This window comes from Pseudorca crassidens, chromosome 2 (assembly GCF_039906515.1).
Source record: "Pseudorca crassidens isolate mPseCra1 chromosome 2, mPseCra1.hap1, whole genome shotgun sequence".
Classification (NCBI taxonomy): domain Eukaryota; kingdom Metazoa; phylum Chordata; class Mammalia; order Artiodactyla; family Delphinidae; genus Pseudorca; species Pseudorca crassidens.
The window spans coordinates 115,518,955-115,533,006 of NC_090297.1; the positions used below are offsets into that span (position 1 = coordinate 115,518,955).

Here is a 14,052-nt window from a genome sequence, read left to right on the forward strand (position 1 = left end):
GGGGTGCAGCTGCTGGAAGGGATCCGGGTGGCTCTGGAGAGCCAGGGCCAAGGAGAGGAAGGAGGATGGGATGAAACAGCTTGGTAGCTGCAGAAGCAGAGAGGGAATGGGGCAGGCCTGGGTCACCATTTCGTCCCATCTCACACCCTGGGGGTACGAGAGGTCAGATTCAGGATGGAATGAGTCTAAGGTCCCAATGTCTCTGTCCCAGTGGTCCCCCCTCCTCCAGAGCGCAGCAGAAGGAGAAGTTGGGGCTGGACGTCATCTAGGTCACATACGTCCGGGCGGGTCCACCTGTCTCTCCTGCTGTCTTTGCTCTGGTCACGGGGCTGTGGGCACGTTGGTCGCTCTCTTGAGATGGGTTCTGAGGTCTCTCCAGCTCCACCATGCCCCGCCTAGCTACCTCTGGCCTCTCCTGTGCCAACGACAGCTGTCTCTCTTGGACCCACTCCCGCCACGTTCTTGAGATTTTCCCTGGCCTTCCTTGCTTAGCCGTGTAAGGTCTGCCCTGTGGGAGTGCGGAAAGGTCACTCCTCTAACATAACTTCATGGTGCAAAACACCCGCTGTGCCTCCAACATCGGAGACACCTCAGGGTGGGCGTGGGGGCTTTGATCTAGCCTCTCTCTGGTCTCCCTCGTGCCTCTGCTTACCTGTGCATGAGCCCTGGAGGGCCGTGAAGAGGGTCCTTGAAGGTACCCAGAGCTGAGCCCATCCACTCCGCCCTCACCCCCAAGCTGGGATCCGGGAATTTAGAGCCCCTCTGCACCAGCTCTGCTTTGCACAGAATTAAGCAGCATCCTTGGTTCAGGGCACAGGGCCCCACCTCTTCACGTTTCCCAGTGTTAATTTTTTCCCCTACCGTTGATACCTGATCCTTTTTGTCTTGTCAAAGGCGTAGGAATGAATAGTCACAATTCGCTCTCCTTGGAATCATTCAGCCAGGGGAATCCTCCTTCCCACTGTGCCCTAGAAAACCAGTCCCGTAGGATCAGAGTAGAGAGTACAAGCAGGAGGCAGCAGCCGAATGCCTTTCTCCTTCTCCTCTCGGGTCTGTGGGCAGAGAAGCCCCAGATCCGCATCTCCAAGGACTCCAAGGGCCAGCACTTCACGCCCCACGCCCCGTCCTTCCTCTGCATACTCCAGTCAGGAGTGTTGACTGAAGCAAAGGAAACTGGCTGGAGCTGAGCCAGGGCGCCAGTCCTGGACTCGGCTCCATCTTTTATTCAGAGAATGACCTCATCCTTGGTCTTGGTTCTTTAAAGGGAAGTGCAGGGGGTCTCTTTCCTACAGCCTGGATTGCATTTGTACTCCCCCTCCTCCACCCGGCTTCCTCCACGGGATCAAAGAAACAGACTTGACCTAGAGGAGAGTCCCAGGTTTTAGGACTTAGAGGCAATACCACATTTGCCCCCCTTTTTACAAATGGACGACAAATTTAACCTCTGACCCAGAATACCTCCTCCTCTGCGGGCCCCATTTCCCTCTCTCTGAGTACCCTTGCCCTCGCTCCACTCCCCCTGATTACCCCCAAGCCTCCCCTCCCCCAGCCCCAGCTTCATTTACCTCCGACTCATCTGGTCTTATTTTTAGCTCCAGCTTTTTCCTTTCTTAATATGGCGATGAGCTCCTAGGCCGGTGTGGGGACAGGGGCCGAGGAGCCCTGGACGTTGGGGGGGAGGGGCAGGGGAGGAGGCTCTCAGAGCCTGGGTGAGAGGTGTTGGAGGTAGGAGGATCCCGGCCCTCACGGGCCGTCCTGGCCTCAGGAGGTTATCCGTCTCTCCTGCCAATCCTGGAGACATATTTAGACGGGACCAGGTGGGGGCCGAGGGGTGCCAACCTCAAGGGCAGCTCTGGTTCCCTCCCCGCCCCCTGCTCCTCGCCCTCCCCCTGACCCGGTTTCTCTTGGCTCTGTCGGCAGTTTCTCCAGGACCTATAGCAGTGTCCTCCGTCCACTGCTCTGGGCCTTTCCCCACCCCACCCCCACCGTGAGCCCCTAACTCAGGATTTGGGACCCAGGGGCCCCTCCCTACCCCAGCTAACCTCTTCTGGACCAGGAGAGCCGACCCAGATCCCACTACCTCCATGAGAGCTGCAGACAGGATGGGGGCCAGAGCTGTGCCCGGCCTGCGGCTGGCACTGCTGTTACTGCTGGTGCTAGGGACACTCGAGTCAGGGGTGCAGAGGCAAGACGGGCTGGACTTCCCCGAGTATGATGGTGTGGACCGTGTGGTCAATGTCAACGCAAAGAACTACAAGAATGTGTTCAAGAAGTACGAGGTGCTGGCACTGCTCTACCACGAACCCCCCGAGGACGACAAGGCCTCACAAAGACAGTTTGAAATGGAGGAGCTGATCCTGGAGGTGAGTGGCGGGCTCCGCAGGCCTGCAGAGCAGCCCAGTCCCTCTCTGCACCCCTCTATCCTGCAACTCCACGTAGATCTTTAAGAGTGGGATCTGGGCGTGAGGGGCAGGGCAGCAGGACCCTGTCTCGACCAACAGGACCCAAGCGGCGTATGACCTTAGCCAGAAGAGAAACAGAGATTCAGGAACCCCCAAAGTACCACCGTAGCCAGGCAATTTTAGGAGGGAGGGGGGTGCTGCAGGGGGGAATCTCTCCTCCGTGCTAGAGGAGGGTGGTAGTACTAGGTTTGGCTAAGACTGAGGTGACCCTGGAAGGGGGGCAAAAAAGGAAAAGAGGTTCTTCAGGGGAAGGTGAAGAACTGCAGTACACCCCCAAATCTACTTTCCTAACCAAAACGTACCCTCTCTCCATACACTTTAGGGGATGCACCCCAAAGAGATCCAAACTGAGTATAAATTTAAACGTTATTGACATTTTGCTTGCATGTCATTGATTTAATGGCTAAAGGTTTAATAGAGCCCACCGTGCCTCCCACTGGCCTCTCAGTCCCCTCCCCCTGCCATCTGCCCCTACTGGATCAAGCTGGGCACCCCGATTGGAAAATTCTTGTGTTTGGAGGAGGCTTCACCATGCCTTCCCCAACTCGTCTTTGTGGGAAGATTCTCCTCACCCCCAAGCTGACCTGGGGCGCAAAGGAGAGAGAGAGCCTATGGTGACAAGAAAAAAGCCCATGTTTGGGGATGACCGGGAAATGTGGTCACACAGCCCTCCAGGAGCCGGGCTGTGCTGCAGTCTCCTTGTCCAAGCTGCTGCAGCCCCTCCTCTAGTCTGGCAGGACGGAGAGGCCCCAGCTTGCCCAGAGCTTGGAGTATTTCAGGGCAAGACACCAGGACGGTAGGTTCTCATTTCTGTGTGCCCCTGCCGGGTGCCGGAACCCGCCACCTGATTAACGAGCGGAGTATTTTTATCCTGAGCGCTGAGCATCCCTGGCCATCCACCTGTCCCAGCCTCCTGAGAGTCCGAGCGCCCCGAGTCTGTGTTAGGTGGGGTAAAGCTGCAAACCACGCCCAAGGCAGAGTGCATCAGGGTTGAGAGCCCCGCTGGGAGACCCATGAGGACAGGGACCTAGGGTGTGACCCTCCACAGCCTAAGGACAGCTTGAAGTAGAGAGTGAAAGGGAAAGTCCCACCCCATTGAGGAAAACTGGGCCTATTTCATCTCTAGTCTCTTTGTCAGTCTCTCTGCCTCGAGGGTGACCAGAGCCCCACGCCCCCCACCCTCTTGCCCTCCAAAATTCTCCCCACTGGGACTCACTCAGAAGAATCCCAGGGACGTGTAACATCACCCCCACGCTGAGCGTGGTCTTTGATCAGTATGGAGTACAGGGCTCAGCTCCGAAGGAGGAAAGAGCCTCAGTCATCCTGAAGCTAGACCCCTCAGCATCCCTAAGGAACCTGGAAGTACATGCACAGTGCCTTAAAGGTCAACAGAATAAGCACGTTGTACATGAGCAAAAGGTGCTCAGGAGTTAAAATTGGACCACAGACCAAAAGGGTGGAGGGGGGCGTGGTAGGGAAAGTGGAGCTCTCCTGCATCCTAGCACAGTGTCAAGGTGAACTCATATTCCCTGCGTCCCAAATGACCCAGCTCGCAAGCATGAGATCGGGAATAGTGGTTACTAAGAATTCCAGAGGCTGATTTTAACCCTAACTCTCCCTTCAGTTAGCAGCCCAAGTCCTAGAAGAAAAGGGTGTTGGCTTCGGGATGGTGGACTCCGAGAAGGACACGGCTGTAGCCAAGAAACTAGGTAAGGGAGAGGTGGGAGGAGCAGGGAGGGGAAGGTGACCGGTGAGAAAATACTGAAATTTGGAGGGTTATGGCTGGGGATTCCAGCCTCTCCTTTATTCCTTATAGAGACCCATGCTCAAATCTCAGAAAGAGGTGAAGATGGCCTTATTTATACCTACCTAAAAATAGGGGCTAAGTTCTGGAGGAAAGGGGAAATCAGGGAACACAATTGTGGCTGGAGAGACCTCTGCAAACTCCTCTTCCAACCCCTCCCCCTCCAGAGCCGCGGGCTGGGTATTGCAGCACCAGCCACCAGGGGGCAGCACAGGCCTGAGACTGGACTCCGGATGTGGATGGGGGAGGGGTGGCCAGTAGTGAAGTCATCTGGTCAGTAATAGCTGAAGGTTAAAGTGCTGTACTGGGAATCAGCAACTAGAGTCCTCAGAGGAGGTAAGAGGAAGATCTGTCTCTGGTTATGGCAGGCAGAGAAAGCGGGGAGACATCTTGCTAGGACCTATATCTCCCTGCGTCCTCCCCTAGCGTTCCCACCTGACCCCAGCTTCCCCCTGGAGAGCCCCTGGGGCCAGACTAGCCACCTAGGCTAAATCCAGGGGCACAGACACCGGGGATGGAGGGGCTGAGAGGCAGTGGAGGTGCGCTGGGCAGGTGAAGGATGTGTGGTCTAGTGGGATTATGGAATGGGCTGCAACCCTGGATTTGGACCCTTGGACCTGTGGGAAGGTTGCAATCATGGCACACCTCTGGCTCACTCCCTAGGACTAACTGAAGAGGACAGCATTTACGTATTCAAGGGAGATGAAGTCATTGAGTATGACGGCGAGTTTTCTGCTGACACCCTGGTGGAGTTTCTGCTTGATGTGAGGACTCCGCTGGACCTAATGGACCTAATGGCCTTGCTTTAAGACCTCACGCCCTTCCGACCAACTGCAGCCTCACACACACACACACACACACACACACACACAGGCAACAGAGCCCCTTCCTCCCCGTTTCCCAGCCCACTTTTCCCTGATCCCTCTTCTTGCCTCTACCACTGAGTTCAGAAACTCACTCTCTTCCTTCAATGTCCTTGCTCTTCCAGGTCCTAGAGGACCCTGTGGAATTTATTGAGGGTGAACGAGAGCTGCAGGCATTTGAGAATATCGAAGATGAGAACAAACTCATTGGCTACTTCAAGAGCAAAGACTCAGAGCGTGGGTAACCCTCAGACTCCACGGTCCCCTCTGCTGGTCCCCAACTTCACCTGTCCTCCTACCTCCCCACTTCACCCAGCACTGGCTCTTGCCATGGTGGGTCCATCGATCGACTGCTCTGATCTTCCTGCACTCTGCGGGTTTCACAGACAGGCACCAAGGCATTCCCCTTCCCCCCACCCCACCACTGTACGTAACCACTCTCAGAGGACTAGAGGGGGTGGGTCTCAGAATGAACCCCACCTGCCGAAGAAGAACTGGGGAGAGACAGAGGGGGGATGGTTCCCTGGCAGACCCTGGTTCCCCCAGAGACTGACTCTGCATTCCCCCCTCAGATTACAAAGCCTACGAGGACGCAGCGGAGGAGTTTCATCCCTACATCCCCTTCTTCGCCACCTTCGACAGCAAGGTTCTCCCCCCTGCTGCGGCATTGGGTCTCCCTCACTCCCCTCAGCTGCCCTCCAGCCCCCTCTCCCAGAATCAATGGGGGACCTCCTCCCCCACTACACACCAGTACTCCCCAACCCCACCCCACCTCGGGCCTCCCCCATCCCACAGATTTTAAATTATCTAACCCGCCCCTCTCTCATCTTCAACCAAAGCCCAGAGAAGTTAAGACACGTGTCCAGTGTCACAGAGGAAGTGACAAGGGCCCAGGTTGTCTCACTCCCTGCCTGACATCTGCTCCCCCATAATACTTCCTCTCACCATGACCCCGTGTCCCCTGCCCCACTCCCCCATCCCCTCCCCCAAAAGGTGGCAAAGAAGCTGACCCTGAAGCTGAACGAGATCGATTTCTACGAGGCCTTCATGGAAGAGCCTGTGACCATCCCGGACAAGCCCAATAGCGAAGAGGAGATTGTCAGCTTCGTGGAGGAGCACAGGAGGTGGGGAGCAGGGGCAACCCTCTGAGCAGGGTAGGCTCCTCCCCAGGCTAGAACACGGGTCTGTGAGATGGGCTAGGGGGATCTCAGCCAGCCAGGAGGCAGGTCTCTCCTAGAGATGAATACACTTCTGGTATCAGTTCTTATTGATACACTGACCATTTTGCACAATATTTTGCACCCCAGCACTTAGCCCAGAGCCCGGAGCACACACAGAAGGTGTTCCATAAGTGTGTACGGTTCATTGTGATGTTGACTGAGACCAGGGTTGAGGGCCTGTGGTCTGCCAGGAACTCCCAGGTGCTCTCTCTCTTATTGTACTTAATCCTTTTAACAACCTCAGTTAAAAAGAGTCCACGAGGGCTTCCCTGGTGGCGCGGTGGTTGCGAGTCCACCTGCCGATGAAGGGGACACGGGTTCGTGCCGCAGTCTGGGAAGATCCCACATGCCGCGGAGCGGCTAGGCTCGTGAGCCATGGCCGCTGAGCCTGCGCGTCCGGAGCCTGTGCTCCGCAACGGGAGAGGCCCGCGTACCGCAAAAAAAAAAAAAAAAAAAAAAAAAAAAGAGTCCACGAGTAGTGTCAGAACTGGATTCTCATCCAGATCTGGCCTGTGTTCTTTTTCATACATTACCTACACCAGTGGTTCTCAACAGGGGTGGAGGGAGTGGCGAGGTAGGGGGAGGATGTTGTCTTCCAGCGGGTATGGCAATGGCTGGAGACATCTGTGGTTGGAGAGAGAGCTACTGGTATTTAGTGGGGAGAGGCCGGGGATGCTGCTAAATAGCCTACAGTGCCCAGGACAGCCCTCCCGCAATGAAGAATTATCCGGCCCCAAACGTCACTAGTGCTGAGGTTGAGAAACCCCGGCCTACATTCACACATGATTCTCTTCCTTCACAGTACTCCACAATTGGAAATACCCGTTCATCAGTGTAAACACTACTTCTCTCACTCTCTCCCACCTGATTATGGTCCGCTTCATCAGGGCAGGAATATGTCTGCCTTGTCCAACTCTGTCTACACAGCACCTAGCACAGCATTTAGAACATCTGCAACACTCAGTGTTATTGAATGAATGAATGAGTGAATGAACACCCAGATGTCCAGTTCTTTCTCCCGAAAGTCTCTCTTCCAGTCCCCTTGCCCACCCTCCTCTCTCCTACCTGCTTTAACCATGCAGTTATCTGGGCCTGGTGCCCAGAGCTTAGACTCTGACAGATGGCTTTGTTCAGGGCTGCAAGCTGTCTATGCCCTAGGCATGACCCTGTGGCAGCCTCTGCTATGGGGACCCTTTGGAGCCAAGGGTGTCCTTCTTGCCCACTGAGTAGTGACTTTCTTTCCCTTCTAGATCAACCCTGAGGAAGCTGAAGCCTGAGAGTATGTATGAGACCTGGGTGAGTGCCCCGGATGGGGCCCAGGCCCTCGCAGGAGCATGGGAAAACTCAAGTCCTAGAAACATCCAACTCTGCTGCTCCTCATGTCTTGCTTATAGGAAAGACAGTGTACCAGCAAAGGTGGAGGGTTTCTGTTCTGAGAACATGTCAGGAGTTGGGGGACACACATAACTTGATGACGATGACAAGGGAGGAGCTCTAAGCTCTGGGGCTGAAGGGTTTGCCAGCGGAGGTGTGGGGACCCTGGGGTGGAAGGGGGCAGTGTACTTGGAAAAGGCTCACCACCACAAGAATACACCTGCTCCAGAAGCTGGATTTCCACAAAAGTTAGGTCCAAGGTAGATCTAGGGCCTGTTCTGGGCTCTCTAACTTCAGTGAGTATAGCTAAGGTCTCCCCTCCCTGCCCCCCACAGGAGGACGATCTGGATGGAATCCATATTGTGGCCTTTGCAGAGGAAACTGATCCTGGTGAGGGAGGAATACTGGATTGGATTTGGGGCAGGGGCGGGGGCACTGGTGAGAGAGGGAGATGGGGTATTTATCAGAGCATAGGCTTTTAACACATAAGACGGGTTTTTTTAGAGCACAGTTTACAAGCAGCCTGGGGCTAGACATGCGGAGTTGTGGGAGGCGGGAAAAGAGAGCTGGACTCCTGTTTCCTCTGTGCCCCACCGTGCACTTATCACCTGTGTTCCCTCCAAGATGGCTATGAGTTCTTAGAGATTCTCAAGGCTGTGGCCCAAGATAACACTGAAAATCCTGACCTGAGCATCATCTGGATTGACCCTGATGACTTCCCCCTGGTAAGAGCTATCACTCAGGCACTGGCTATCCAAGGCAGGGCACATCTCAAGGGGGAGCCTGTTTCAGAGTTCCTCTCCCCGTCTCCTAGTGGAGGATCCTGTCGCATGCTCAGGGGCCCTGAGCGCATCCTGAGAAAGGGGAACCAGGATGATGGGAAGTGTGGGAACAACAGGATTCCCAGAGCAGAGGCTGAGCAGAGAGTTCATGTGCCCGGGGCTGGCTCCTTCTAGAGAAATCCAGAGTTTGGGGGAGCAGAAGGGCGCATTAACCTTGCATGTGGGTGTCCACAACCACAGAATCAAAGCACAGAGATTCCATGTCTCAGGGCACGGCTCTGTTCCCAGCTGAATCCCCAACACCTAACACTCTTCGTTGAAAGAGGAACTAGATGAACAAACAGAAATGTGAGGACCGCTGGCAATTACAGAGTATAACTACCTTAGTTTAGAGATATAGAAACTGAGGTCCAGGGAGAAGTGATTGCCCAAAGTCACAAGGCCAATCAGTAGCAGATCCAGGAGCAGAACAAGGTTTCCTATCAAGTTTTCCTCGGAAAGGAGGGACCAATGTCCCCAGCTGACCCTCTTGATACTTTCCTTTGGGGATATCTACCCTTTAACTGCTTAGTTCTACCCATTCCCTTCAGGCACTATAGCTGGACCTATCCACCAATCTACCGTGGGTTCACTGTCCTCTCTCTACCCATGGCTGACCCTCACACTCACACTCACCCTCCTGGACTCAGGTGTTCCTAGCCTCCATTAAGTTGCCATATGTGATCTCTCCACAGCTGGTTCCATACTGGGAGAAGACGTTTAACATCGACCTGTCAGCCCCACAGATAGGAGTCGTCAATGTTACTGATGTGAGTTTCCTTCCCTCATCCCTGGTTGACCCCCAACTCTCCTTCCCAACATAGCTAGTCCTCCTCTGCTCTGCTAACTAGGAATTGAGCCCTCCCCAGAGGAGTTAGACATGCCCAGTCTAATGGCTGGAAAGAGGGAGAGATTCCTGCCCTGAACACACCCCTGCCTCTACCTGTTGGAACTGACTGCTCGTCCTTCAAGGCCCAGTTCAAATCCTCTCTTCTCCATGAAGTCTTTCCAGATCTCCCATTTGGAATTGTTCCCTCCTTGGCACTCCCAGAGCCCATTTGGCATTGAGAACATGACTTTTATATGGCTATTCATGTATCATGTCTGTCTCTTCCAGTAGACTTTGAGCTTTTTGAGAGCAGAAATCTTCTCATTCACACACAGATAGATGCTTCAAAGATATTTGTTGAGTTGAATAAGTCACAGCCTGCTTTCATATAATTCTCAGTCTAACTGAGGAGGTAGGTATTCCGTTAACTACCAGGCCAAATCTGATAAACTCTATAATAGAGATACGAAGAAAACACCAGGAAGGCAGAGAAATCAAAGTGACTTCTGCTTGAGAATCAGAGAGGGTTTAAAAGGAGTAGAGTTTAAAGTGGAGATTGTTGTAAATCAACTATACCTCAATTTTAAAATATAAAAAATTAATTAAATCTAAACAATTAAAAAAATTAAAACACACTGGAGATTGTACCGTGTATAAGAGTTCTACAAGTGCAAATTATATGAGTCATTTCCAAACTGATGGAAAAAGTTAGTGCAAAAGGTCAAAAAGTAGGAAAATGAATATCAGATTTGGGAAAAGGCAAGTCGTTTCTTATGGCTTGAGAGTCTAGAGATCTCTGAGGATGGTGCTAGAAAAGCAGGTACTGGAAAGTCTTGAATGCTAAAGAGTTGCTGACTTTATTCTCCAGGCCATGAAGAGCCACCAGTGGTTTTGCATTAAGGGCATGATAGAGAGGTCTGTTTTAGGAAGCTCAGCATGGCAAGAGCTTGTAAGAAAGACTGAAGGGAGAAGGTCTATTTGCTGATCCAGCCATTCTTTCTACTCCCACTGTCACTATTCCACCCTAGACCCCCACCTGGACAGTTTTCCTGCCCACTGACAGATGAAGAGAAGGGACAGAGGATGTACAGAGTCCAGTGAGTGGGAGGACAGGTCTAAAGACCTGAATCGGGCTTAGTTCTGATGCCCTGTCTGTGCCATGTCCTAGGCGGACAGCATATGGATGGAGATGGATGATGAAGAGGACCTGCCTTCTGCTGAGGAGCTGGAGGACTGGCTGGAGGATGTACTGGAGGGCGAGATCAACACAGAGGATGATGATGACGATGACGACGACGACGATGATGACTAGTTGCTGTGGCAGCCATCTCCTAGCCCCACCTGCTGTCCTCCTGCCCCCTCCTCCTTCCCTGTCCTTCCCTGAGCTCCTCCAGGGACACTAGGTCATTCTCTGCCATGGGGCCCACTGGGGTCTCTATGCTGCATGCTGAGATTCAAGGAGCTACTTTTCCCTACACACCAGCCCAGCTATCCCATCTGACTTCTGTTTCCAGTCCCACCATGTCCCTGTATCGATTATTTGTTTCTTCCATCACTCCCTACATGCTTTCTTGTGACTTCCCTCTTGCCGTATCTATGGGCCCCTATCTCTCTTCTGCTCCCTCCAGCTGAGCACACTCTTCCCCCACTCTCTCAAGTCCTCTATCCTTCTGACTGTCCTATCCCTGGCCAGGGGGACGGGAGGGTACTGTGTTTGGAGCTATATCTTAGCAATCTCTTGTTAATGTACTTGGGTCAAATGAGAGACCTCAATAAACGACCTGGGGCAACATGAACAAGTGTCTGCTGATGAGGTCTCACCCCTATGGCAGGAGGGAGGCAGCCAGAGGATGGGGATTTAAGGTGTGGGTACCTTGTTAGGGGACTGTGATAGCAGGGGGGTGGGGCTCCTCCCTCTAGGCAGTTATCCCAGAGAAGCTTGGATTATTTATCTGCTGCAAGTCAAAAAGGCTTTTCTGAACACATGGTGTTTGTCCAGCACTGCTGTCAGGCTTTGGGAGAACAGAGAGTGCTGGGCCTGTCTCTGCTCTCGAGCTGATTAGCCTCACTGGGAAGTCAAGACAAGCACACTAAAGAACTGAAGAAAAATACAAAGCAATATGTAATTAAGCGATTATGTGCTGCTTGATAGCACCCCCCCTTGCAGCTCTTATTTGAATGCAAGACTGAGCCCCAAAAACACTTCCTCGGTGCGGCCTTCCCAAAGGTGGCCCCTCCTGCAGCTCCCTCCTCTGGGCTCCCACTGCACTCTCTCTGTCCACCTCTATTCTAGTACTAGCTCTTCATTTACATGTCTGTCTTCCCCACCAGACTGTGAGCCCCTTGAAGGCAGGACCCCAGGCTTTTTCTCTGTGTCCACAGGGCCTGGCACACCAAAAGTAGTCCCTAATAAATGTTTGTTAAAAGAAGGAACAAATGAATACAATGGCCTCAGAAGAGAGAGATGAGAGTGGGCTTTGACGGCTTCATAAAGGAAGTGAGCATTTTCTAGGCCTTAAATGAATAGTGGGATTTGATTAGGGCAAAGGAGTTGGGGAGGAGACATTTCAAGTAGTGAAAACATCAAAAGCACTGCCAGAATGCGTGTGCCATGTTGGGGCACAGAGGAGACCAAGGAGACAAGAAGAGAGGCTCAAGTGGTGGCCACGAGGTTGGGTGGGCATCTGGGGCTAGGTCGCAGAGGTGTTTGGATTTAGTCCTGTGAGCTGGGGAGGAAGGGCAACATTTAATCTGGCAGTGATGAGCAGGATAGATAGAGGGAAGGAAGCCGATGGAGATACCAGAGGCAGGGAGTCCAACTCTTATCAGACAGTTATAATAATCTGATGGAGGTAGGAGAACACGGATCAGAGTGGTGGTTATGGGAGTGCAGAGGAGACGCTGAGCTTTGTTCAAAGGGCATCCCCCAGACCTGAGCCTGCTGGCGATCTTGGCAGGAAGGACCCACATTCTCTCCAGCACAGGCCCAGGCTGGGGTAAGTGTAAAGGAGTAAGGAGTAGGGGGGGAGGAACCAAACAACTGAACAAGCCCATAACTAACAGATGTTACAGCTTTCATGGACTGGGTATAAAAGTGTTGCTGGACAACTTAGAGGATCTCTGAGTATGGAAGAATGAGACCTGAGGTGAGAGGAGTTTTCACCCTCCACAGACAAATCCAGGAAGTCTTCCTGGAATTGGTGGCAGGAGTATAGAGTAGAAACCACGTATTCATCCAACTTGCACCCATTTAATAAATGTTTAATACATAGTACGGGCACTGGGCCAATACAAAAATATTATGGAACTTAACTCTCTAGCATAGGTCAGTGGAAGGCCCCAGACTAAATAATAGCTCCCATGTTTTAACCACCCATCTGTGCCAGTCACTAGAGACTTACAATTTCTAAAACTCAGAAGAACACTGTGAGATAGGCATCAGTGTCCCCGTCTTGCCCTTAATGAGGCTCAGAGACATAACCTACCTAAGAAAGGAGCAGAGTCAGCATGAAGCCCAAATCCCCTGTACCTGAAAGACCTGGACCTTTCACTGACTGTAGATAAGTCATTCAGCTTCCCTGAGTCTCAAAGATGGGTCAACAAAATGAGTTTTGGCCCTACAACTCAGAACAAATGAGATATATGCAAAGGCAAATTATGAGGGTGTGTGGCTATCAAAGGGGCAGTGACATGGCACACTGGGGGAAGAGGATGGCGAAAGCAAAGAGAAGGGCTGTGAAATCCAAAGCAGCAGCAGCCTGAGCCTCTTCTAGGGGCAGTGTAGACTCAAGAAAGGATGGGCTCACCTGAGGCTTCCTGAGGGGTCTCTGCCAGGCTGGAACTGAAGTGAAGCCGGGGCGCTCCTGGAGGTGGCACAGACACTGATGGGGCTCAGACCTTGTCCCCGGGCCAGGCTCTGCCGGAGTTGAGGAGAGACCTCTTAGGCTGGAGATGATAACAGATCATCTTCTTCCTTCCCTCTTTCAGTATGGCTAAGGATCTGGGGGAGGAAAGTCCCTGGGGTAGAAGGGAAGTGAGAGCTGCCATGCTGGGCCTGGGCAGAGGGGCAGAGCTAGGAGACAGAGCCGAGCGTGGCTCTGCAAGTTGTCTATATTTGCATGCTGAGCTCACTGCTGCTCTTTTTCTCCCCAGAAATACAATTACATCATGGTGGGGGGAAGGCGGGAGGGTGGTATATTTGGGAAAGGTGAGAGGAACACAAGGGGCCAGCTGGCATCATCCTGGAGAAAGAAGATCTGTGGCTCCAGAGCAGGCGAAGGGGGCCCCCATTTTGCTTCTTGCCCCTACTCCTTCCTCCTCCCCCACCCTCCAAGGTGGATAAATCTGAGCTGTCTTTTACTACGGCTCCCCTGACCCATAAGGGGAAAAGGTTTTTACAAATACTGAGTCAAGCATCTAAGAGGATCCAGAGGCCAAAGGACTTCCAAACCCTTAAACCCTAACTTACTCTTTGCCTCCCAGGGTGCCAGCCACTGTGGTCACCGAAAGGTCGTAAGGGAAAGGAGTGTGTCCCTTTGGGAAGAATTAAATCTGAGAATTGGGGCTCGCTGTTTAGGGGAGGAGGCGTCGTCGCTACTCCAGCCCTCCCGCACTTCTGCCCCCGTCCCAGGAGTCTTCCAGAACCCCAGCCCCCTGCTGCCTCCCCACCCCCTCTCCCG

The 14,052-nt window shown here is 53.0% G+C and overlaps 1 protein-coding gene and 1 long non-coding RNA gene across 2 annotated transcripts in view; one reads left to right on the forward strand and one right to left on the reverse strand.

Moving 5' to 3' along the window:
* The window catches only part of LOC137219571 (uncharacterized), a 58,128-nt gene extending 44,117 nt beyond the window's left edge, over positions 1 to 14,011 (reverse strand). Inside the window, exons 1-2 of the long non-coding RNA XR_010941169.1 lie at positions 13,842 to 14,011; positions 13,180 to 13,289 (exon numbers count right to left, since the gene is read on the reverse strand). This is a non-coding gene — a long non-coding RNA (uncharacterized lncRNA). The remainder of the gene's footprint in view (positions 1 to 13,179; positions 13,290 to 13,841) is intronic.
* On the forward strand, positions 1,983 to 11,172 carry CASQ1 (calsequestrin 1). Its single transcript, XM_067728341.1, has 11 exons — positions 1,983 to 2,363; positions 4,087 to 4,171; positions 4,930 to 5,030; positions 5,255 to 5,366; positions 5,702 to 5,775; positions 6,123 to 6,253; positions 7,600 to 7,645; positions 8,059 to 8,113; positions 8,348 to 8,448; positions 9,240 to 9,314; positions 10,542 to 11,172. The coding sequence occupies exons 1-11, from the start codon at positions 2,085 to 2,087 to the stop codon at positions 10,683 to 10,685; spliced, it is 1,203 nt and encodes a 400-aa protein (XP_067584442.1). The 5' UTR covers positions 1,983 to 2,084; the 3' UTR covers positions 10,686 to 11,172.
* Positions 14,012 to 14,052: the final 41 nt, after the last annotated feature.